This window comes from Varanus komodoensis, unplaced genomic scaffold (genome assembly GCF_004798865.1).
Source record: "Varanus komodoensis strain SLA01 unplaced genomic scaffold, ASM479886v1 scaffold24, whole genome shotgun sequence".
Lineage (NCBI taxonomy): Eukaryota > Metazoa > Chordata > Lepidosauria > Squamata > Varanidae > Varanus > Varanus komodoensis.
This window is the reverse complement of record NW_025335641.1, coordinates 5,041,365-5,067,037: the sequence shown is the minus strand read 5'-3', so window position 1 is coordinate 5,067,037 and position 25,673 is coordinate 5,041,365. Positions and strand designations below refer to the sequence as shown.

Below are 25,673 nucleotides of genomic sequence, written 5' to 3'. Positions count from 1 at the left end.
AATTATTCAATAAAGCTCCATCAGATGACATTGTGTGGAATGATTCAGCACCATCTCTGCCACTGAAGTAGTCTCTCAAGCAAGTTTTCCTCTAGAAACCTTCCTCCATTGCCCCTCTTGGTTCATTGCCCACAACTTTCTGTTTGCTCCAGGCAGGCGGGTGGAAGCAGAAGTTCTTGGCAGCTGGAAAAGGCATCTCAGGACTATGTCACTATGTTCTCTGTTTTAGAGAACAACCAGGATTTTGAAGAAGAGTTATTAGGTATAATTGAAAACTTCCAAGGGCACTGTGAAACCAGTTAGCTCTATCAGGAAGTGGCCCCCATAGAGACTGCAAACTGCCAGGATTCTGATCGTGACCATTTTTTCTGTGACAAAGCGGTTACTCTAAGTCTTTCCCTAATCAGGTCAGTTCTATATCTGCCTAACCCGATCCAAAAGGAAGATCCAGTTGAGCATATAACCTTCCACATCTGTGGGAGCAGTATATTTTGGGATAGCCCCATGGCTGTTATGGTGCTCAGCTGTGGCTCACAAGATGGTTTACAGAAAGCTACCAGTGCCTGTTACTGAAACATAAGGGAGGAAGATGTGCCAGAGGGTGGCACAAGGCGGCATAAGGACTTTTAGCATGGCTTCTGAATGGGCAGCAATGCCCACTGCAAATCACAAATTTAGTAATCCTCACCCATGCTGGGTACTACTAGCTGACTATCATGTGCCTGCATCATGCTGAATTAAGAGCCTTAGAGCTTCACTACGTCGGCTAGTACCCAACTAGACCAACCAGTATTATCAGGACTGACCTCAGCATGGATTGCTTAAAGATAGAGATTAGTAGTGAATAAACCCCACTGAAGTTAGCAAAACTTACTTATAAGTAAATATTAAATATACAAAGAATTCAAATAGAGTATTTTCATTGGAAGATGCTAAACTAAGTATCATATCTTTTCTTCAAGCCAATGATATGGGTTTTCTGGAAGCATTTGAACTGGAAAACCTTCCACGGCAAATTAGGTTAATTTGCATAGATTCATTTGCATAAGAACATTTCTGTTTTGCATTGGAAAATGTACTGAAGCCCCTAAAGACATCTAGTTTAGCATGTTTAATGTGTCTGATAAACAAGAAAACTAAAAAAAATACTCCATATTAATTTTTTGCCCGAATATACCACAGGCATATTATTTTAAATGTTTGAGAGGGAAAAATTAAAGTACAGTTTATATGATTTAAATGTTATAAAGGATGGGTTCACACAACACTCCATCTTGCAAATAAGCTGCACAATTCACACAGGACTGCAAACAATCCTGTGTGGTTACTACAGCTCATATTTTTTAACCATGATCTACCCAATGGATGATTAAGTGGTTTCTACTGTATCGTGGTTTCTGTCCTCCCCTCCTGCAATTGGCATATATCATATCAGCCATTGTGCCTGGATTTAAATCCCAAGCTGCATCGCTTCCTGCCTGTGTCACCTGCCTCTTTCTCAATGGTCCACACAGAGGCTCAATGGCTGGAGCAGCTCCAGCAGTTGCTGCTCTTTCTAGGGGACTTTTTGGTAGTTGCAAACCAGGACTATGGAAACCATGGTCCAACCTGGTTGGACAACATGATGACAAATCATGGTTGGACAACATGATGACAAATCATGGTGGCATGCAGTAACTGCAGAATAAACCAGTGTTTCTTATAATGCTTTCGAAAGATGAAACTTACCAGTCACCGAGAATGGTGTTATTACTGTTGATAGAAAAACAAGATATAAATGAATCTAAGAAAGAATTGATTGTAAGTATGATAATGGCAGTTAGGCTAGTGATAGTTAAATATTGGAAACAGAATTGGGTTTTGCAAAGGCATGAATATGGAATATAGTAATTAATGATAAATGTAAAAACCCATTGTGGTGTGTAGCTTGTGGTGTTATCTGAAGCCAGTGTGCAAATGTCTTTATTTTTTTTAAATGGTTGGTATTTCAGAATTGTGTAAGTATGCTTTTTCATCTCTCCAATTTATGCAGCCTTCATTATTCATTGTTTTGTCAGTTATTGCTGTCATGCAGAGTAAAAATTGAAGACTGCATATAGGTTTCATTGGAATGCACCAGCAGACAGTGGGGAAAAAAGCCATAAAGATAAGTGTACCCAAAGAGCATGGCCAGTAGATCTTCTCCTTGGCAACCTTAGAAAGGTTGGGGTCATTTTAGTGGGTAGGGAGGAAAGGCGACTAGAATGCAGGCTTTCCTAAGGACTCTCCAGCCACCTTCTCTCCAACTCTGAAACCCCCTCGCTAGTTGGCAAAAAGCTAATTCGATGAAACATTCAGGCCAGGGGGACACCTTAATGCTGCTCCTGCTGCTCTGCATAGGGTGACTGTAAACATTCAACTTTGAGTGTTTATGATGATGAAAGGCACAGGCCTATGCAGGTCTTTACAGAAAAATGTTCTACAGTTCTCAAGCATTTCAGTCAGCCCAGGGAATTCTGGGAACTGTAGGGGACACACACACACACACACACACACACACACACACACACACGACTACACCCTTAAAAGTTCACTTTTTACTAATGATTTCTGCAAGAAGAAATGCAATTTCAGGAAATGTTTTCACTTTCACAGAACTGTATCTCCGGTGGGTTTAAAAAAATACTTCGTTGGAGGATTTCACTGCACATTATACAGCCCTTTACCTATTTTGCTCCATTAAATAAAGCATAATTTTGAAAAAAGTTTTTGGTTCCATTTCTAAATACACTTACTACAAAGTGAGGCCTACTGAGCGGTTAATGAGTAACTAAATTTACATAGGAACTTGCTACACAGCAATTGTGTGTGCTTTGGGTGTCCACTAGATGTCAGTACAACAAAAGTCATAGATGCTTACCTGCCATGTTTAGAAAATATCAGAAGTTGTATTCATGCAACATTTAAAATTGAGAAGGTACGCATATGCTTTGTGTATATCCTATAGCTAAGAAATTATCTAGATCACCACTTAACTGTGAGCAAAATGTCTCCCCAAAGACAGTGATGAGTAAATAACCAGAGGTGTACTTGAGGCTAATCTGGTGAGGTTCCACATTTCTAAAGACGTGATTTTGACCTCTGATGGGCTACTTATTTTCCATAGAGAGGAGCTATAACATCAGATAGTTGTCCAGAAATGGTCATTTAGCAAAAATGTAGCGGCGGGGTGAGGTGGAGGTTGCCTCCACCATTCTTGTAAACCTCTGAGTTTGCGGTTACAAGCATTAAGGCTGCAACCCGTAGGACTGGGATCTTTTTAGTATATTTCTTGATTGTATCATCACCATCATTTTCATAATCAGACAGTTTTTACAATATTTTTACAACAAAAGCTTACAAAACTTGACAACATCTAGAAATAGTTTTATATATTCAAAATAACCATGAAATTAACTTTCAAAAAGCATTATAAAGATATACAAGTACTACATAATATAAGTAGCTAGTGGAGAAAAAAGAATGTGAAATAGAAACAAGAAATAGGTGCTCAGTTTAAAAGAAAACATTATAACAAGCTGTACTGATTTGGCCAGAATAAAAATAAATAGTAATTTATCATTTCTTTGAAGACAGCTATATTTTTTTAAACATGGGCAGTCTTCTCACAGGGCCATGCTATCTTCTTTGATTCCTCTTTGATTAGCAAAAATAAACAGCCCTTATTAAGAATTTAAAAGGTAAGGGTATAATCCTATACATTTTTAGAAAGAGAAGAATCCTGCAGCTCCTATGTTGGGAGACATACCACTTTTCTATCTAAATGATTTTGCCTTAAACTGCCAGATTGCCTTGCTAATTAAAGCACCCTTGCTCAGTAGCTAACTTAATGCTGAATGGTTGAATAGGACTAATGTCAACTTAGTAGCATCACTGGAGTTGGTCCCATGTCTGCTGTCAGTCCGTCTATCAAGAAAGACATAAAAGAAAAGAAAAACCTGGAAAGGTTCTGTTCTTAGTTATAAATTGTTGTACTTGGAGGAAAAAAGCAGCCTGATAAACTTATATTAATAAAACATAGATAAATGCATAAAATGCGTGAATAGCCTAATCTGAGTTGTGATTTGCGGCACAATCTATGGGGAAGCTTTCCTGCACATGCCTTATTGAAATGAATGGGAGACGTGCAAGAACACAGCTCATTTTAATGGGGAATGCCCTATGGTTTGTACTCATTCTCAGAGAATACTCATCCTATAACATCTGTGTTTGTTTTGTTTTACAAATATTTGTATGTTATCAGCTAGACAAACTTTGATCAACTGTTAGCATCCTATGTTAACTATTTGCCCAGGAGTTTAAAAAAAAAATAGCTTTGAATTTTATGCTCTGCTTTCAGTCAGATGATTCCTTGTCTCTGTCTTGTATCCTTTAAATTGCTAGCTCATAAAAGACATCCTGTATTCATAACCACATTCTATTTTGTGTTGTGCCTTTTCTTGCTTTTTCCAGCCATTTTGAATTACTGTGGCAGAGACACTGACCTGGTTTGCATAAAATGGCATGGCCCATGCCAGGAAGCCATGGGGCACCTAGGGAGACCGAGGGGCAAAAACATCTCACAGAAAGCCTCAGAGTGCCTGATCTTTTGTCAGGTTAGTGAGCCGACAACCAACCCATGGTGGTTAAGCACGATGTGCAAACTCACCCATTGCATGTGACTCTGAGGGAGTGCATCCCAAAGGAAGAAAAGCCACATGGTAACTGTGGGGGATTTCCTCTGCCCACTACTGCTACCCCTATGGAGAAACTGCTTCTTCACAGGGCACTGCCACCTACTGGGTTTCTTATTTATCACAAATGTTGATACGTTTCATGCTGAAGGTGAAACATAACATGACCATATCCTTTATCATGCCAAAATATTAGGCAACCTCTGTTTAAAACACTTTCAAAATTTCAGGCAAAGTTTCACAGCAAGATGTTTGTAAGTATATTATCCAAAGATCACTTCTTTCATCATTGGTGGTCTTTGCCAGTATTCATTGCAACTCTGAAAAATGAAGAAGGAAGCTGAGGCCACTTTGGTCCCCTCCTAATCTTATTCTTTAGAGGAAATGTGCAGTAACAGACCTCTCTTTTGGCAGGACTGAGTAGCTTTTTGCTGACCTTATAGTCTATTTTGAATTGGACTGAACATTTTCTTTTGGTGCCAGTTTCTTAACTACATCTCTTTCCTTGCTTCTGTGTCTCCCTGTCTTGTCCAATTGTCTTACTTCTTTGCATTCTGCCACATCCCCTTACCCTTTGCACAACATTCCTGTTTGCTTGAGTTGATGTTATTTTTTTCAACAGTTCTCTGTCAACATTCTCTCTCTTCCTTTTCATCTTCCCTTTTTGCAATGTTGCATAAGAATATTCCCTCCCGTCTTCCACTATCGTTGTTGCTTCGTGTTGCTTCATTTTGCATCTCCTATTGCACTATCCTGCTTCTTCTCTTGCCCCATTGGATTTCTCATGGCCACCAATAACTCACATTGGACAACATCCTCAGTTGTCTTTTCTAAAGCCCCATTAGCACAATCCAGTGCATTAGATCTGGAATTTGCCCTTGGAGACATTTCAGCCGCAGCTTATTTTGGTGCGTTTGATGTTCCGGGGTGGTTTCACCTGCCAAAGATGTTGTATTTACCCCTTTTCTCCAAACTATCCCCAAATCTTGAGAAGATTTGACAACCAGTTCTGATTCCTGACCTTGATGATCTCTGTAGTCCTCATTGCTGGAACTATTTGTATGTTGGGGGTGTCAACCTTTTTTCCTTCTTGTAGCTGCCCTGCACTATCACCCTCCTTGCTCCTTTGGCTTGGTTCAATGCATCTGGAAAGGTCTGCTTCTTTCTGGTTGCCTCACCATAGGTTTTCTGCTGTACTGAAGCGCTTCATGCCACAAAGCAGTGCCACCATCATCCCAGTCTGGGTTATCCTGTCTACCCAGCCTGATTTGGTCTGTTGTAATGCCAGTGCCAGGAAACTTCTCTTTGTATGCACCCAAGCATTACTGCCTTGCAGTTTGGGAACTTCTCAGTGGGCCAAAGACAACATTTACTCCCACTTTCTTTTTTTAAAGTAAATTTTATTATTATTTCTACAAACTAAAGAAGAAACTAAAAAAAAATCAGTCATCAGAGACATCAGACCTGCTGGGTCAGCCCCCTATTTTTTTTATAGCAATCCATAGACATATTCAAATCTATGCATAGTCCCATTTCTCTAGCCAATAATAAAAAGAGTTCCAAGTGTCATAGAAGTATGTATCCTCTTTCTCCTTCAGAGGCAAAGTCAGCCTGTCCATTTCAGCACAGTCCAGAATCTTTTTTAAAATCAGTTGATCAGTGGGTGGTTCTTCACTCCTCCAGTGCTGGGCAAATACAGTCTTTGCTGTAGTAATTACATGTAGAATCAAACATTTACTCCTACTTTCTGAAGAAACATCAACTTTACCTTCATTCTCCCATTGTGCTTTTCCTACTTCTAAGGGCTTCTCTCCATGAAAAGTTTAACCCAATGCTTTACTGAGGTTTTTTCTTCCTTTTCTATTGTTGGAAGGAATCACTAACCATGTCCCCCCTGCCCGTCAGTTTGCTTTTTTTTTTTATTTTTCTTTACATTGTATTAACCAACCACAAGGTGGTGCTGTGGGATAGCTGCATTATAGGGATCTGCACAAACAGACTAGCCCCCCCCCCCCCCCCGCCCAGTTTCTTGTGATTTAAAATTTGATTGAGGACTTTCCTCAAAAACCAACACAAAATGGAACCACCATGAAAAAAGGCTGGAAAACAAAGGAGAGTCTGAAAGGAGCTGGATGACTTTGTGAAAAGCCCCACAAGCTTCTGTGAGTCACAAGCACACAATAAACACATCATGTAGGAGCCCTAAATCTGCTTTTAGAATAGCCACGTGCCACATCCCATTCTGAAGGTTGGCTATAAGCCCATATTCCAGTTGCTCCTTCAAAAGGATTCACTGAGTCCAATAGAAAAAAAAGAGCTTTGCCACATACTGTTTTTCCATTTAACTCATATGTCAAGATAGTGTCTTAGTTTTCTGGTGGATCCTCACCAAGAAAATAAACAGGATTGAGGATTAGCTTCATTTATTCCATTCTAAAAGCTCTAACAAGTGAACAGACAGGAAGCAATCATTCTGTCTCTTCTTTCTTTAATGCCACTGCAGAAAAACATCTGGAGACTCACCAGTAACTTTGAGTAAGGATTTTATCCATGCTAATGTGATTATCTTAGCACCTAGAGTTTAGGTCCTAGGCCAGTGATGGCGAACATTTGAGGGACAAAGTGCCCAAATTGCAACCCAAAATCCACTTATTTATCGCCAACACTACAATAAAACCTGAAACTGAGGTTTTAGTGTAGAAAAAACAAGTCACAGCCAGTCCAAGCAAATATATATATGCTTGGCAGAGAAATGGTCGGCCCTGCAAAAGCTCGGACGAGTTGTAGCTAATGAGTTGTGGCTCATAAAATCATTGCCCGGTTCCACTACTCCTTTCTGAGTATGCACATGGCCCCTGTGTGCACTGTTATCCAATGCTCAGATGCTGGAGTGATGCTGGGATGACTTGGCTTGTGCATTGACAGAGAAGACTCTGTGGGCTGCTGTGGCATGTGTGCCATAGGTTGGCCACCACTGCCCTGACTCTACCCTAGTGACACCCCTAACCCTAATAGAGGGCCAAAGTTCCACTGAAAAAAAGGTGATTTTGAAAAAGCCTTCCTCAAGCAGCTTTTTCTGCACTGTTCATCGTTTCTGCCCATTCTAAACACATTCCAACCATCAAAATCATGCCAGGACACTGCATTTTTCTAACCCTAACCCTGCCCTGGTGACACCCCTAACCCTAATACAGGCCACTGAAAAGATGGCAATTTTGAAAAAGCCTTCCTCAAGCAGCTTTTTCTGCACTGCTCATCATTTCTGCCCCTTCTAAACACATTCAAAGCATGAAAATCATGCCAGGACACCTCGTTTTTCTAACCCTAGCCCTACCCTGGTACACACCCCTAACTCTAATACAGGGCTAAAGTTCCATTGAAAAGAGGGCAATTTTGAAAAAGCCTTCCTTGAGTAGGTTTTCTACACAGCTCATCATTTCTGCCCATTCCAAACACTTTCCCACCATCAAAATCATGCCAGGGCACCTTGTTTTTCTAACCCTGACCCTACCCTGGTGAACACCCCTAACCCTTATACAGGGCCACTGAAAAGATGGCGATTTTGAAAAAGCCTATCTTGAGTAGCTTTTTCTGCACTGCACATCCTTTCTGCCCATTCCGAACACATTTCAACCTTCAAAATCAGGCCATGACGCCTTGTTTTTCCAACCCTAACCCTACACTAATGCACAGCCCTAATCCTAATATAGGGGTAAAGTCCACTGAAAATAAGGCAATTTAGAAAAAGCCTTCCTCGAGTAGCTTTTTCTGCCCTGCTCATCATTTCTGCCCCTTCTAAACATTTTCCAACCATTAAAATCATGCCAGGACACCTCAGTTTTCTAACCTTAACCCTACCCTGGTGCGCACCCCTAACGTTAATATGGGGTAAAGTCCACTGAATATAAGGCAATTTTGAAAACGGCTTCCTTGAGTAGCTTTCTCTGCACTGCTCATCCTTTCTGCACATTCCGAACACATTCCAACCATCAAAATCAGGCCATGACACCTCGTTTTTCTAACCCTAACCCAACCCTGGTGCACAGCCCTAACCCTAATATATGGGTAAGATCCACTGAAAATAAGGCAATTTTGAAAACGGCTTCCTTGAGTAGCTTTTTCTTCACTGCTCATCCTTTCTGCCCATTCCAAACACATTCCAACCATCTAAATCATGCCAGGACGCCTTGGTTTTTCTAACCCTAACCCTACCCTGGTGCACAGACCCAACCTGAATGTAGGGGTAAAGTCTACTGAAAATAAGGCAATTTTGAAGAAGCATTCCTGGAGTAGCTTTTTCTGCCCTGCTCATCATTTCTTCCCATTCTGAACACATTCCAACCATCAAAATTATGCCGAGACACCTCGCTTTTCCAACACTAACCCTACCCTGGCTCACTGCCCTTACCCTACTATAGGAGTAAAGTTCCATGAAAAAGGGCGATTTTGAAAAAGCCTTCCTTGAGTAGCTTTTCTACACAGCTCATCATTTCTGCCCATTCTAAACACATTCCAACCAGCAGAATCATGCTGGGACACCCTGCTTTTCTAAGCCTAACCCTACCCTGGTGCACACCCTGAACCCTAATACAGGGCTAAAGTTCCATTGAAAAGAAGGCCATTTTGAGACAGCCTTCCTCCCTCCTCCTCCTCCTCCTCCTCTACCACCACCACCACCACCAGTTTCAGGGCTTATGTTTTTTCTCCTCTGTAAAGCACAAATTGTTATAATAGCGCAAATAGTGATAGCGATACATACTATGATTACAATTGACAATAACCATATTTAACACATGGTCTGTAAATAATATTTCCATTATTAGGAGAGGAACTGCAGGCAGCTTTCACCTTAGAAACACATATCAAAGTCATGTCAGGCAGGGTGCTAGTGGGAAATGGGAAGAGAAGCACCAGTGCCCTTGCTATGTTAGATACTTCTCCAATATTGCTGTTATCAATGGCTCAAATGGCAAAGTAGATCGAGGTGCCATTTTCTTTTCCAAAGTTTTCTGGCTTATACTGAAAGGATTGCTTCACCCCCGCAGATGCGGTAGCCATAAGGGCCGAGGGCACACACAAGATTATGTGGTGTTCTACCACACCTCACTGATTCATGAAAAGAAACAGTTTGCCCAAACCAGATCTATGCATTTCTATTGCATAATATGTAGGGACATCAGGACACATGTCTACAAGTGCATGTGGGGTTTTATAATACCCAACAGAGAAAAAATGGGAAGTTCCAAAGAAGGGATGCCTTATCTTACCCCTAGTCCATATGATTTATAAAGTGTGATTATGCCATCCAACAGCAGAAACAAGAACTGAACAGCATACTTCTTCCAGTTTGCCCAAAAGGCCTCCACTGGCAGTGAATTAGCACAAGAAAATCAACACCAGTGGAGATTTAGTTTCATTTATTCAGCTCTAAAACCTGTAATAAGTGAATAATCAGGAGGAAATAATCCCATCTCTTAAAACAACAGCAACATATATCCAACTATTTTTGAAACCTAGGAAGAGAATTTGACATAAATGGCCTTTCATCGTCCAGGGAGATGCATTTGGGCCTTTGAAAAGTGTCCTGAAATTTAACATGGAAGGCAAAACTTACTGGTGAGACCAGTTTGTTTAATTCCATGTCTGCCTGATATAAAGTGGGTGGGAGAGGTGTCCTGTTTTTGTGACAGTGCCCTAAAGCATTTTCCTCCCAGTTGTGCTCCCTCAAGGTTCAAACTGAGCAAAGGAGAAAAGTGTCTGGATAGATAGACTGCAGGGAAATGTTGAACCTCAATGACTGGAGGTTGAGGGCCCTCATCAACACACCCATGTTGCTCTTTAAAAAGCACTTGGAATCTACTCTTTCCATATATAAGATGAAAGTGTTCCCAAGTTTTAAATAACTGGATCATACATTGTCAGATTTAGCTTGACCCCAAAACGTATGTGGAATACCAAAGGAGAAAACCTTCTCAGCTCTCACTACTGAGATTTCTTCCATGCTAAAGCAGTGATTTAGCACCCAATGACTGATTCCTTGATCATCTTCCTTCCCACTCTTGTTAAACTGACCACAAGGCCCAATTTGCACATCACAACAATCCCAAACGTCTTTCTTTTGAAAACAAATAATAAATCTAGCCATCAAGTACCAGTATCTTGGTTTTGATTAACCTGCTACCAAAAATATGAACAGGACTTCAGAAAACAAAGATGTCATCCCAAAATGTAGTATATGTATTTGTATGTTACTGTTTAGGGATATTGTTAATTGAGAGAGAGAGAGAGAAAGAGAGAGATGTTGCTAACATGTCAGTTTGCAAAATAGCATAGGCTGTATTCATCTCTCTGTCCAGTGTTTGAATTTCTAGTCTTCCCCATTTCTTATTATACGGTCCTGTTTAAGGACACGCATTTCTTCGTTTATGTAAAACATACATTGTTATGATTACAATAGCACAAATGATAACTGCAACAATACATGCTATGACCACAATTATTGTAACTGTGCTGCTCTCTTCTGTTGTGGGCAGTGAGGAAAGAAGCACCACTGCCTTTGCTATGTTAGATACTTCACCAGCATTGCTGCTGTTATCAATGGCTCGAATGGCAAAGTAGATCGAGGTGCCATTTTCCTTTCCGAAGTTTTCCAGCTTATACTGAAAGGATTGCTTCACCCCCGCAGCTGCCGGTATCAGTCCAGAAGTGCTCACAGAGGTGGCATCAGGAAAAGTAGCATCTCTTAACTGCAAGGGATGGTCACTCATTTTTATTTCATATCTTTCCGCTGCAAAATTAGAAGCAAACAGCACATTAGAAATTAAGGTGCCCAGCAGATGATTAAGGTGCCCAGGGGAGGGGAGCAGATGCCCTGGCAGTTCCTTGAATGCGCACCCTTTCTGCACGTCAGGCACACAAATGGCTGTCATGTTGTACACAAGAAGGAGATGCAGGAGCAGCTGGTGGGTGTGACCCTGACAAGGGAGGCTCCCAGAGGAAGGGACGCCAAGGGAGGCGGCCTCTTGGCAGGGGTGGCTGGGGTGGTGGAGCCATTCGTAGGAGGGTCGTGTGGAGGGTGGGCCTCCTCTCTCCATTGCAACAAGGTAATGCTATTATAACAGGCTTCAGGGAGAGAGTGCTGCTGAAGATGAAGCAGGTGCCTAACCCTTTCAGTTATGTAAGCTGTTTTTCTGATTGGTCTACCTGCGGTGGAATGTTGGATAACTGCATGCAATTAGTAAGCATCCTCTGCTCAGCTCAGAGCTTAGCACTTACCCTGTCCTAGATCGTAGTCATTCCCAGGGGCTGTCCATGATAGAAGGAACTGATCGTCGTCATTGAGTTGCACCTCCAGGTCAGTGATTTGGCAGGGTGGGAAGACATCTGTGGGGACATCTGGAACTCCTGACATGACAAAAGAACCCCCTGATGCAGTCCTGCTGAATCTTCCCAGATGGGCTTCCATGTCATCAGCACTTGGCTCTGGTTTTGGTGGATTCATTTTTATTTCACCTATGAAATTGGGTTTACAATAAGATGGGTCATGGCATGTAATGAAAGACCTCCAAATTTCTTTGTTGTCTTCCTGGTCTTTGCAATTTATTTCCTTTTTCTGCAAACACCTATTGAAGATACTAAAGCAAATATACCACCATAATTATTTTCCTTGCTAATCTGGTATCTCCTTTTTCTATGTTTATTTTCGACTGCAGCTTCCGCATTTCTTTATTTAGCTTACAGTATAAGCTTTACTCAGTTGGTATCCAGATCTAGTTCTGTTTCTTTGATCTCACACTTCTGTTCTTCAGAAGCCAGTGGGCAGAAAGTGGAAGCATTTGTTTTCCCTCTTACTTATTTTTTCCCACTGTTCCTATCATGCTCATGATCCCAAATGAAGAAGTTTTGTAGGTGGATGCATCAGCAACAGCAATCAGCCGCAGCAGCAAAACGGGCAGGAGGAGAAACAAGGAAACATCTGCAAAAAAGCATTCCATTCAAAGTAAGCCACCACAGCACATGCCAACATCAAGAACAAAGCACATGCAGGCAACTCCTTCTGACCGGAAAGAAGCTTTCACACTCTGTGCACACACCACAAGGTCAGCTCTTCCATGAGGTGGGGGAAAGCTTTACCTGAGGTAGCCAATTCCAAAAGATGGCACATTCCACCACCAGGAGAGCTGCCTCTCCTTTCTGGTGGTCCAGAGAGCCATGCTGGCCGCTCTCCTGCTCTTGCATGATCAGCTACCACAGATCTTTGGAGTGCCACCTGCTCAATGCCTCACCTCAAAGGCCTCTAATGGCATTAGGTGGGTGGACTCTGGGAAGCCCTGAGGGCTGATCAGGAGTGACTATAGCAACCTCTCGGAGAGCTGGGCCCAGATGCTTTGCTCTTAGGGGTTCCTCTGCAGAGAGAGGACTTGCCAGTCTCTGCTTGTTTTCTTCTCATGGGTATTAAAATCGCTACTCAATTCTACAGCAATTTCTCACCATGGACAATCCAGGTCTACGTGCCATGCAGTTCTTTCCCACCCAATCAGCACCACACCTTCCACAAAACTTTGTAACTGCTATATCACACAATGCCCCTAATGTCACTGCCCCATAAGAAGGGCAACTTGATCTAAATCTTGGGCTGGCAATGGAAACAAAGGCTTAAATCCCACAAATGGACTTCCACTTGCATGACAGGACTCACATGTCTCCCCATTGCAGCTGCCCCTCCCCGTCCCAAATCTGCCATGGATGATCTTGTAACCCCCCACAGCAGATTTTGGTGGCCGGTGGAGTGCTGCAGGTGTGTGTGTGTGTTGTGTGAATGGTTCCACCAGTTGATTCCATTCTGCTGGCAGATGGAAACTATTCAGATGCAAGGCAAGGATGCCCTATGATAGCCCAGAGAGGGATGCCAGAATAATGTTTTTCAGAACTACACCTTCCGCCAATGCACTCCATTGGCAGACAGACATCTGGTTAGAATATTGCAGGTGAAAAGGTAGGGACATTTGTATGTGTGAATGTGTGTTGGGCTTCACTCTCCTTGTTCAATCAAGGCCTACATCACGCTATTATGGCGAAGGGACTGGCAAGGAGAAATCTTTGTTTCCCTGAAAACACCCGTTTTACACATCAAGAATTCTCATCTCCACTGTGGACTCCATTCTATGTTAACACCACTCCTCTTTTTCTTTTCTAGAAAGCAATGCTAGTTTATAGTGAATCTTACCATCTTCTACATAACCAGGTACATAGAAAGCATGATTTTGTCTACGGATTCTTCTGGCAGTTTTGTCTTTTCCTTGGACGCGCACTTTTATGTTGTATCTACCATTTTCTTGGAAAGATGTGAAATATCTTGAGTAGATCCCATCATGCATCCGAATATCAGCACCTTGAACATACATATTTGAAATTAACATCTAAAGCAAGCATGTCAGCATTAGAAAAATACACAATGTATATAGGAGATGTTCCTTCTTGGTATCTGCTCCAGTTTTCATAGAAATAGATTTTGAATATTGTAACATGGAATCATAACAGCCATGTCGATATGTGCACAACTGGAAAGCAAACCCAGTGCACTAGCAGAAGCTGTGACCCAGCACATCCTTGATAAGCCTAATTTTCTGCTTCCTCAGGAGGCAGCTAAAAGCAGGTTTGTGCAGCCCTGGTGGATAAGAGCTAGTGGATTAGCAGATCATCACAATGCCCAAGACACTGCTGGGCATGATGCGACAGAGCTTGGAGCAGAGCCTGGCAGCTGAGAAGTGTGGCCTGATATACAATGATGGTTCCAACAGTACTCAAAGTCAAACATGGCAGAAAGTGGGAAGTGGAAGTGCAAACAAATCAATTACTTTAACAAACAAAAAACACAAGAGCTGATAAACATGTAACAAGGGAAGTCAAATGCATATAATACACACACAAATTACTATATTGTTAAGAAGTTGTACATTTCTACCATATAATCTCTTTTGACACCCAAGGAGCACTGTGCCACAGCGACAGGTACCTAGCTTTTAACTGTACGCTCTTGTTTTTAGGGGCTTGTCCCCTGCAGATTTGTGTATTTGCAGATATTGCCACCCTGAGATGCTGCAAAGGGTGGGATACAAAAGCTTTAAATAAAATAAATAAATAAAATACCTTGGGGTTACTCTGAGTCTGTCATTAGCTCTCTCCTGTGTGAGAATGGTGCAGCTTTGCCTATACAAACATGGGAGTCTCAGCTTGATTTTAGAAGAAAGTATTAGCCAATGATAAAATATCTGGGGGAGTCTTAACCCTCCTGACTCGGGGGATGACAAACATCCTCCATGCTCCTCTTGCTCTACAAAGTGCTAAGATAGCTGATTTCAGCTAAGGGTGGCATTTCAAATTGAGGCCGAAGTGCTGCTAGGATAACTTGTATCTTGGAGAGGCCCCCCTTCTTCCTTCCCCACCCTTTGAGATGCCCTCAAAAGTCCTTCTCTGAGATCCAAGAAACTGGCACTATTTTTTCCACATAGGCTGCAAGGATGGGAGGAGAATCCAAGTGCAGATCCCCAGCTAAGAGGTTGGAGAAATTCACAGCTATGTGAAATGCAACACAACTGTCTACTGGCCATAGGAATGCCCTGTAATTTGCTTTTGGAAAGAATGTTGACTGGGGAAAGCCATATTTACATAATTCTCCTTTTCTTTTATTTGATTTTGGTGAGAACTTATACTTAGGATGACTGAAACACTTTTTAAATGCAGGTCAGATTATAAGAAGTTGCTTAAAATCAAGAAATAAAAATATGTGATAATGCAATAGCAGGAACTAAACCTGGAAGTATCACAACATAAGGAGGCTAATGCTGGCAAATTGTTTCTCAAGGTCTAAACAAGGTAATTTCTGCCCAAGATGCTGTAATTCCAATTTCAACCTGAATGAATTATTTCTCCAATATCTTTGATGCCCAGCTATGGCAACCATGTGTCACAGGAGAAAATCAAGACCTTTCTAGTTTAGCGGAGTGACTACCAGTTACTTGAAGTGAGATAAAGTCACTCATCTCTTGCTTACTACCAAAGAAAGCCCCTGGGGAAGACATGCCTCCCTCAGAGTTGAATAAAGAATATTCAGAATAGTGGGCACCAATTTTAGCTAGTTTATTCTCCAAAATAAACGCCACTGGATTAATGCCTCCTGGGCGGAAATTAAGTATCATCTTTCCTATTTATTAGAAAGGTGTCAGGAACAATCCACAAAATTACTGGTCCATTGGTTTGCTAGATATTTTCTCAAAGATATATTCACAGTTATCTTCTTCAAAAATTATTAGATTGGCTATGTACAAATCAAATTATATATGAAGAACAAGCTGGTTTTAGGAATGGTTTCACCACCATACATCAATGTTTTACATTACATTACTCCATTAGGAAATATACTAAGGACATAAAGAATTAGCTTTGTGCAGCTTTTATTGATCTTTCATCTGCTTTCCACTCTATTATCACAAACAAATTATGGCAAAAGTTAACAAAGCTCTAAGATTGATCCTGATAGTGATTAGGAGCTATAAAGCAACCCAGAAATGAGGATTGGGTTGGGCTGACTGAACTTTCCTAACTGAAGCATTTAAAACAACTCAGGGAATAAAACAAGGATGGTTCTTAGCCCCCACTCTTTTTATTATTTATTTTAATGATCTGGTACCATATGCAGCATAAGTAAATTCTCTTTCTCTAGTAATTATGAATAGAAACATCTTTATTTTGCTGTATACAGATGATTTAGTATTTATTTCTCTCTCCTGCTTGGGCATGATGGATGTTTTAAGGCATTCAGTACTTAGTGTGAACATGAAGGCATCAATAGATCACTCCAAGACTAAAGTCAGGTTTTTTTGGCAGTCATAGATCTGTATAGTATAGACGGCATCTGGACCAACATGTTATTGAACAAACTCTCTCATTTAGATATTTGGGCATTCATTTTAATGTGTCACTCTCATAGAAAGAGCATAGCATGGCCGTAAAACTGAAGGCATGGAAAACCATTGCAGTGTTAATGAAGTTTTATTATAACAAAGGTGGGCAGCTTATTGAACCTACCCTGAAAATTTATTATAGTAAAGTGATTGCATAAATGCTTTTTGGGGCTAGGGTAATGACGGCACTGCCATAAATGTTTTAGAAATAGCTCAGAAAAATTACTTTTGAGAACCTTATTACCTTTTTCCCACAACCCCTATAGCCTTCCTGCACACAGAATCAGGATGGACATTAATCAAAACAGACTGTGCTCAATTGTGGTATTTTAAATGCATTGTTCTTCTCCCTAATGAATATTTTCTAGGTTTGTGCCATTTGGAAATGAATGAATGAAAACCATATCTGGAATTCAAGACTTCATAACTGGTCATGTAGCAGTTATATTTCTGATTTGAATAACATATTTGGATAAGAGATAATGGAGGGGCTGGTTATTCTTGATAAACTCTAGAAAAGACATGCAATTAATTAAAAACTCTAAATTGTCTCAGTGCTATTAGAAAACAAAACATTATAAAGCCATTCACCTCTCCAGATTGAGACCTTTATTGAATTGTGATTTCAAGCTATGCCAGCCACAGTTTTGGATGGGCAATAAAACAAAGTGCCTCTTGAACACAGATTATTATTTATGGTTTATATCAAGTTGAAGACATCATTCATTGCATGCTAATCTGTCCCCTATTTCCTGACCCCAGAGAGAGATTCTTGATATATGGATACAGGAATTCCTTGGCAGAAACAGTTCTTTTTCTTTTAAGTAATAGTTGCTTTGTTTGCTTTGGCAGCAAAAAAGATCAGGAAGAGAGAATTAGAGAAAATTGCTATATGAACAGAATTGGGGGTTAAATTAAAGATGAATTTCTGTTCATAGTATATTTTATTTATATTTTATATAGTTGAAATTCTTCATTTTTTGTTTATGAACATTCATTTTATGTATTTGTCATGACCTTTGGCTAATACAATAAACTTTTTTTGAATCAGAGAACCAGGCACTGTGTGATGCTATACAGATCACCTGGGTCTCCCAGAAAAGCAACATTACAGTATTTAAATCCATGCTGCCAATGGAAACCCTTCAGAATCAGTGTCAAATCTGCTCCAATACCAGCCTGGCATGTGACACTTTCCAGTTCAGCTTGCATCAAGGTTCAGCACTGGAGGTGTCGCAGGGACACATCTATTTACTATGCCCACGCTACCACCAACAATATTCTAGCTATACTCCAGGGACTTTAAGAAAATTCACACATGCTTGCAAAGTGAAAAGATGAGCTCTAACAAGTGGCAGGCAGCCCACAGGGATAGAGAAATCTCAGGTAGCTCAGGTAGGATGACAAGCATCCCTGAAGAGTTTGAGATGGCACCAGAAGCTTTCTAAAGGTAAGTATACCCAAGTACTAAAAGCACGGGGAAACCTCTGCATGGAAAGGTGAAGGAGAACCACTGATTACTCAAAATAAGACTAGTCTTCCGCATTTTTACTAACCCACGATCTGCATTCGGAAGAGCTGCACCAGCCAGGAAAGTCAGCTTGGCTCTTCAGCAGGGCTAGTTGCCTAGAATGCTAGGCAGTTGTAGGCCAAAGTATTTGGAGGGCCCCTGACTGGCAGAATTTGAAGTAGTACTATGAAAGGTATCACACAGGCTTCAAATGTGCCAGACCATCGACAAGACTGTGGGCATGCAAGTAGTTCAGTGAGTGAGACGGGAATGAGAGGGCACAATGGTAGACCTCATGCTTTCTGTGCAACAGCATCCAACTCTATCCTCTCCAGTTGAAAGAAATACAATTTTATGTGCAAATAGCTTTAGAAAAGCATGCAGATAGGTAAATCTTATGCTACACAAAGCCACAACTTCAAAATAAGCTTACCTGAACCATCATCAAAAAGCTCTAACTCTGTAGTCTTTCCAGACGCAGATTCAATCATGGCTGTAACAGTCGCACCAACAACCGGCAGAAATCCCTGGCTGACTTCTGCATAAATGACAATTGGACTGGGGTAGCTGTTGGTGTCCCTGCTCTGGTAGGGCTTCGCAGTCACTGGAGGCACAGATGCACTGGCTGCTCGGCTGGTGACAGTGACTGACAGGACTTGAGCTGCGCTGTGTGTATTTTGAATCGAGTAAGTCCAGTCTCCCACCTGCAAATCAGCATGTATGTATGTATGTATGTATGTATGTATGTATGTATGTATTCATTCATTCATTCATTCATTCATTCATTCATACATTCTCATGCTGCCCAATAGCCAAGGCTCTCTGGATGATTAACAAACCTCAAAAATATATGTATTTATTTAATTAATTGATTTTATATCACCCAATACCCAAGGCTCTCTGGACAGTTAACAATACTTTAAAACACACAAACACATGATAATAAAACCACAGCAATTGCAACTGTGTCAGCACAGAAATACAGCTGCAGTACAGAACAAATACAAAATTAAAACTAAACTTAAAAAGTTAACTGTTAAAAAATAGAAAAAAGATTTCACTCAGCACTGAAAAGAATACAGAATATCTTCCAGTCACACCTCTTTGGGTAGCTCATTCCATAGCCTGGGTGCCACAACCAAAAAGGCCCTTCTCCTGGTAGCCTCACTTCCTTTGGTGAGGGCTACTGGAGAACCCCTGAAGGTGACCTCAGGTCTGGGTGGGTACATGTTGAAATGCAGAATGCTGGATAAAGGACTTCTGGAAGGAAATGGTTCTTCCCTCTTTCCACAGTCCTTCATGCTACTTGTACTGTAGGGATTCAGCACAGCTGCACTTCCATCAGCTCCAGGAGACAGCTCTTTGCCTGTTTTCCAGAAGGAACAGGGCCATTTCTCATAAGTGTGGGATTAAACATGTTGCTGTTAAGAAAGTGTGATTTTTTTTTACCTCGGCAGTTCCCTGGATCTGGAGGCGAGCTGCTTGGCGATTGGTAGTATCAATCGTGAAGTCCGTTGCAGTATACTTCTTTTTTTGGGGATCCCACAGAAAAATTCCTGGTGGATTTGTGCTCACACTCCATGAGACTATGAAGAAAGTGTCATTACCGACAGTTTCGTCAATGGTTAAAGTGCCATTCAGCCACTGGCCTGGGTTGATGCTTTCTCCTCTACTTTCAAGCTGTCAAGAAACATATATATATATATATATATATATATATATATATATATATTTTTAAAAGAGGACTTTGGTATATCATAAACATAAGCTTGTATATTAAACCTTCCTTCCTTCCTTCCTTCCGTCCGTCCGTCCGTCCGTCCTTATTTCCTAGAGTAACAGCTCTAAGTTGCCTACAATACTCCCTCACCTAGGATTGTTCTGGTACACAGAGTACGTAATGCACAAGGGTTTCTCTTGTGCCGTGCACATCTGGATTCTGCATCCTCTTGCAAAACACTGCTCCATTCTGCAGCTGAGTACATGAAGAGAGACTGATGAGCAGCCACATCAAACAGGTAACAGCAGCGTTGCGCCCAGCACAACTGGACCAGTAAGCTGTAGTGACTGGTCAGTTTCTGCATGAAATGTATTTATTCCTGTTTGTGCATTTATAGATTTGCACTGGATATTAGCTGCTTTGGAAGATGATTGAACAGTGAATGTATTCAAAGGAATATACAATGGCCAGTGTCTGGCAAAGATACAGCTAAGTTGCATGTTTCAATGGTATGTTCAAAGTATACACCAAGCTGTTCCATGTGAGGATGCACTGTTATGGCAATGCCTATGAAGGTGCAAACAAACAAAAACAATCAGAACGAGTGAATTCAAGCTAGAAACTGAAACTGGGAGGAGCCATTCTAATTTCAAGGAAGGAAGCTCAAACAGTAGTCAGTTGGTATGGGGCTGAACTCCATTCTGGATGAGTGGCAAGATCTTGTCTCTAAGATCTTGGACATCCAGTCTGGATTGGGACTTGGATGCCAGGCTTGAACCGTTTCTGTTTTCCACTGTGTCATTTCTTGATAACCTTGCTCCCTCTATTTGTGATTTGTCATGACAGGAAAGACAAAAATTACAGTGCTTGTCTGTATAATATGTACTAGGACAGTAGATGTCAAAGTGTTGTTTCAGTTCCACCATCTTCCGTCTGCCTGCCCCTGCATCCCCTCTTGTGCAAATTCTTCATAGGTCCCTCCATTTACAACAGTAGCAGAACTTGGACTGTGTTTCACTCTGTGTTGTTTTTAATTTTTGTTCAGTGCCTAGTAATTTCAGGCCTTAAGACTATTAATACTACTGCTGAACAACAACAGCTCCCAGCTCCCCGCAATCTTTCAATTCAGACCTGAATAGATTGTTGAGAGATATTTCCACTTCCTGATGAAATCCGACTGAAAGCATCTATGAGGCCATTGGAATCCAAACTATCAGTGGCATAAAGTTTGAAACCTCCTGAAATGTGATTGGAAGAACAATTAGAATAACCTGCTGGTTGGAATATAATGCACAGAAACATAGAAACAGAGTGAGTCAGAAGGGGTCTCCCGGGCCATCCAGTCTGACCCCTGACTCCAGCCGGCTCCGCTCATGAGTGGAGTTAGTTCCTTCATATAGAGTGTCTAGATGGAATTCCACCTGCAAGACTTTGATTGCTGGATGTGGGGTTGTAATGCTGTGAAATGTAAGTCCAAAAGCCCACGACTGTGCACAGCTGCCACAGGATCCAGATCTCTGGCTTTTGTGAAGCCACAATTATTTTCCTATGCAGTGGTATGTAAAAAATGAACCAGAATCCTCAGTTCCTGTAGTTCAGATATTCATACATGGTCACACTATTCTGCTATTAAAAGGAACATATGAAATTTGAAGTTTTATGACAGGACTCTTAGGATTTTGGAGGGAAACCCATAAATTTATGTTTCTGGATGCAGTACAAGGTGTGGGTAATTATCTTTAAAGCCCCTCACGGCTTGGGTCCAAAATACCTTCAGGAGAGCTTTTCACCAAAAATTCTGCCCTGACAGCTAAGATCATCTGGGAATAATCTTCTGAAGTCTGCTTCTGTAAGATTAATGTCAACTACCCAGAGATTTCCCAAATCCCCATCTTTAAAAGGGTGTTAAAAATGTATCTTTTTCAATAGGCCTTCCAAAAACATATCTATTCCAAATAGTTCACATTTTTATTTAGTAAGTTGTATTAGCAAAATTGTTCACTGTTGGTTTAATTTCTTGCAAACCACCCAGAGTCTAGGGGAATGGGGAAGCATATGCATTTTAAAAAATAAAAACAATTGACGGGACAGCCCTTGCAGCCATCCCCATGGACACTGCAGTGGCACTGTGGCCCTGGAAATTGTGAGGGATGTTAAGTGGTGGCCCCAGGCCTGCTTCTGTTCATTTACAAGGGATGCCAAAGTTCCTGCCAGCTCCTCCTCACTCACCACATCCCACGGATCCCCTGCATAATGTTAAGGGATTTGGGTAGCTCTGTCCCACTGTGCTTGGGACTGGGAGTTTGCTTGCAATTATACTGCTTTGCTTATCTGACTCCATCACAGCCAGTAAACTTGAGGCAGTTTCACATGGAGAAAGATGAAAGAGAAACATAATGGGAATCCATAGGGCAGGAAAGGAAGTGGCATCTCATCATTCATTGCAGGCAAATCTATATTCAAACAGTGAGTGCCCTAAATTATACTACATTACCAAGGAAAAGATAAGTTCAAGCCCTAATTTCTATCTTAAGAGTATTTTTCCCTGATAAAAATATTTGCGGAAGCGCAATAACAATATGTTGCGAAGGCTCCAGGTTTTACTCCATTGTTAGGGGTCTGGTCTGTTTAAAAATGTAAACTCTTGTGTTGGGAGGCCTGATCATGGATCTCCTCCATCTCTAATGTGTCTGTAAGTCCATCCTATTGGACAAATAATTGATGTCGCATTCTGTTTCCAGCAGTAGTCAGCTGATGACTCTTGGAGTCCCCCAGGTAGAGCATGAGGCCAAAATTATTCCCCTGTTGCTCAAGGGTACATTGTTTCTGAATATGGAGGATCCGTCTCATTGCCATGGTTGACAGGAGAGGGTCCATGGGTGGAACAAAGAGGAGGCTTACTGTGTGGTTGGGGGCAGCTTGGCAGAGTGAATGCGATTTGTAGCAACCTCATTTTTGGTGTGGCAGCAGCTGCCACTATGATGCATATGAAAATCTTTCAACACATGAATACTCTGCTTACCTGCTACGTCTGACAACATTTCCAGTTCTTTGGCAGCATCTGGCCCCAAAGCAATGGTGTGAATTACAGACCCACTACTTTTAACTTCATTGAAGCAAGAAAGTATATTTGAATCTTCTCCATCTGTTAAGAGCACAATTTCACAGCCTTCAGTACTACTGTACTTTTTTCTAAAGACCTATGTAGAGAAGAGGATTTATTTTTAACAATATCAGACTCTAAAGGAAACTTGCTGAAATTAACATAAAATGTCTAAAGGAGAAACATCTAAAAAGCATTGCAAGCACTGAACATGGGGTGTGCTAGTTTCCCACCTGGAACAGAAGCTAATTTGGTGAAATGAATGCAATATCTATTCCTGCTTGAGGGTGCAACCCTAGGGCCTCCCAACATTGTTGGGGGAGCCATAGGATAGGTCAGAATCCCAGCTCTGACTTCAGAACACGTCAAGGCCAGAGCTGGGAATCGGACCTCAGAGAGCGCTCTCTCCCTCCCTCGCCACAGCCAGCACTATCCTTTCTGTCCCTGCTGGGCCCCAAAGAGAGAAGACCATCCTCAGAGCAAGGGTGGGAGATGGAGGGGAGAGGAGTTGGAGGCTCCACCATCCTTCCGATTATCCGGGCAGTGCTTTGGCCTCTCTTCCCTCCTGGGCAGTTGTCCCGCTCTCCTCTGGCCTCCGTGCTGCAAGAGAGGCAAGACATCCAGATGCCATAGTACTACCACCGTTCATAGATAATCTCCTGGGGAAGACTCTTGACACCTACATTCATGCCATTCCAGCCACAAGCAGACCTGTGTATTGTTCAAAATCATCCACAAAAGGCATTTTGAAACTGTGCGCACTGGCAGGTCTTGGCCTTTCGTTAATCCCACCTTCCCTGAGGAGCTGTCTGCTTTTTAAATGGCCTCTTCCTAATTCTGCAGTCACTGGTTCTTACACTATGGCTCAAGAATAGTAAATAGTGGGTATTTTCCCACTCTGCGTCTCTTGTGAGATCAGAGCAGCAATTGAGGCCAGATGACATGACAGTGGTATTCATACCTGCATAGACTAGAAGGTGGAGCTGGGGAATCTCCGTTGATTCCAGACAGTCATCCATTGAGTCTTACCTTGGGTCTTAGGCCCTATGCTGTGTAATGTCTGCATGAAACTGCTGAGTGAGTTTATCTGAGGATATAGTGCATGAATATATGGATGATAAACGACTCTGATTCATTTTTTTATATACAGATGTTTTGAGTTTTGCTTTGGGAAGTAATACGATGAGGGCCAACAAGCTAAGGCTGAAGCTAGATAAACGTTATGCATTGTGAATCAGTAGTTTCTTTCCAGATGAGTGGTGTTCATTGTTGAGGGTTCACACCTCTGCTTAAGGCACTCAGAAGTATTCCTGAAACCATTATTGTCATTAGAAATGCGCAGACTACCTTTTACCAGGTTAGGCTGGTATACCAGCTAGCCTGGCTTTAAAGTTCCATGCACTGGTAACTTCAAATTTAGGTTAATGTAATGCATTGTATCTGGGGATCCCTTTGAGGAAAATCAAGAAACTGTAGTTAGTACAAAATTTGATGGCAAAAAATATTTGAATTGGGATCAAATTTTACGTGCATATTAGACCAGTAGACTCTTGCCATCCTTTGCTTCTGATCCATTTCTAGGCTCAGTTCATAATCCATTTTTTGACGGATGTATTTCTATATGGTTTGGGTCTTGAAACCTGAAGGCTCATCTGTTCCCCATGTAGCCATCCAGATCCACGGATGATCATCTGAGGCCCTCCACTGGATACACCTCAGCTGAGACACAGATTGTGCACCAAGGAATGGTTGTCTTTTGCTTCTGCCAGCCCATCCACCGTTACTCCCAGACTCCCAGTGATTAACCTACTGCCTCGTCTGCTACCACTACATGCCATCTTCCACAAGATGGTGGAAGGAATCATGTGATATTTGCTGGTTTACTTTGGGCAGCAGCATGTCTTGAACCAGTCAGGCATGGGAGCTGACAGTGACAGCAAGAGTAGAAAGGGGGGTTTTGAAGCTCTTGCTAAGTCGCTTTGGTTCGGGTGTCATTGACAACCCATCCTGGGACCTAGGCCTAAAACAAACTATGATCAACTAGCCCTAGATCAAGCTAAGGGTTGGGTGGTAGCTTATTGCCCACAAACAAGCCACCCAGTGGGGAGCAGCCTGGGTTCGCATGACACAACAACCCACCAAGTCTGGTTACTTGTGACAAGTTGTCATGTCATCCAAACCAGTCATTGCATAGCGCACCTAAACCAGACTGGTGCAGGCACGATCAGATGACATCACTGTTTTTTCTTTAACTTTAAAATTTCTAGTGCCCCACTACACAAAAGTGTCCTTATACGATTTCCACTGGCCCACTGTATAAAGTGTGAACCTTTATGAGCCAAGAACCCTCTTCTGACTCCAAGTGGCAGCCTCCTGTAGGATCAGCCTATCTTTTGTCATCCACCAACGACTGGCTATTGACTTTAATTGAAATAATGCTTGTTAACACTTGTATATCAGCCTTTTTTCAATAAAATTCTCCCCCAAAATAAAAATAAAGGGAGCGGGGAACACTCACCTAAGAATTCCAGTAATAGAACCAAACACCAATGTTCATAATTGGGAAAATAAGTCTGAAAATGAGAAACCCTGGAAAAGAAGTATCTGGAAGGTTTACTCTTTCACCTGAAATCCTTGGCGCACCCCAGCACATATGTTAGTTCCT

The 25,673-nt window shown here is 41.6% G+C and overlaps 1 protein-coding gene across 3 annotated transcripts in view; it reads right to left on the bottom strand.

Moving 5' to 3' along the window:
• Window positions 1-10,112: 10,112 nt before the first annotated feature.
• LOC123024538 (calcium-activated chloride channel regulator 3A-1-like) overlaps window positions 10,113-25,673 on the bottom strand; it is a 33,719-nt gene continuing 18,158 nt past the window's right edge. For all 3 annotated transcript variants that reach the window (XM_044432376.1, XM_044432377.1, XM_044432375.1), the window contains exons 8-15: window positions 25,634-25,673; window positions 22,928-23,105; window positions 21,037-21,143; window positions 19,635-19,865; window positions 18,619-18,889; window positions 13,939-14,103; window positions 11,988-12,224; window positions 10,113-11,499 (exon numbers count right to left, since the gene is read on the bottom strand). The exon at window positions 25,634-25,673 is cut by the window's right edge and continues 143 nt beyond it. In XM_044432376.1, coding sequence (XP_044288311.1) covers window positions 11,114-11,499; window positions 11,988-12,224; window positions 13,939-14,103; window positions 18,619-18,889; window positions 19,635-19,865; window positions 21,037-21,143; window positions 22,928-23,105; window positions 25,634-25,673 — 1,615 coding nt within the window. In that variant the 3' untranslated portion in view covers window positions 10,113-11,113. The remainder of the gene's footprint in view (window positions 11,500-11,987; window positions 12,225-13,938; window positions 14,104-18,618; window positions 18,890-19,634; window positions 19,866-21,036; window positions 21,144-22,927; window positions 23,106-25,633) is intronic.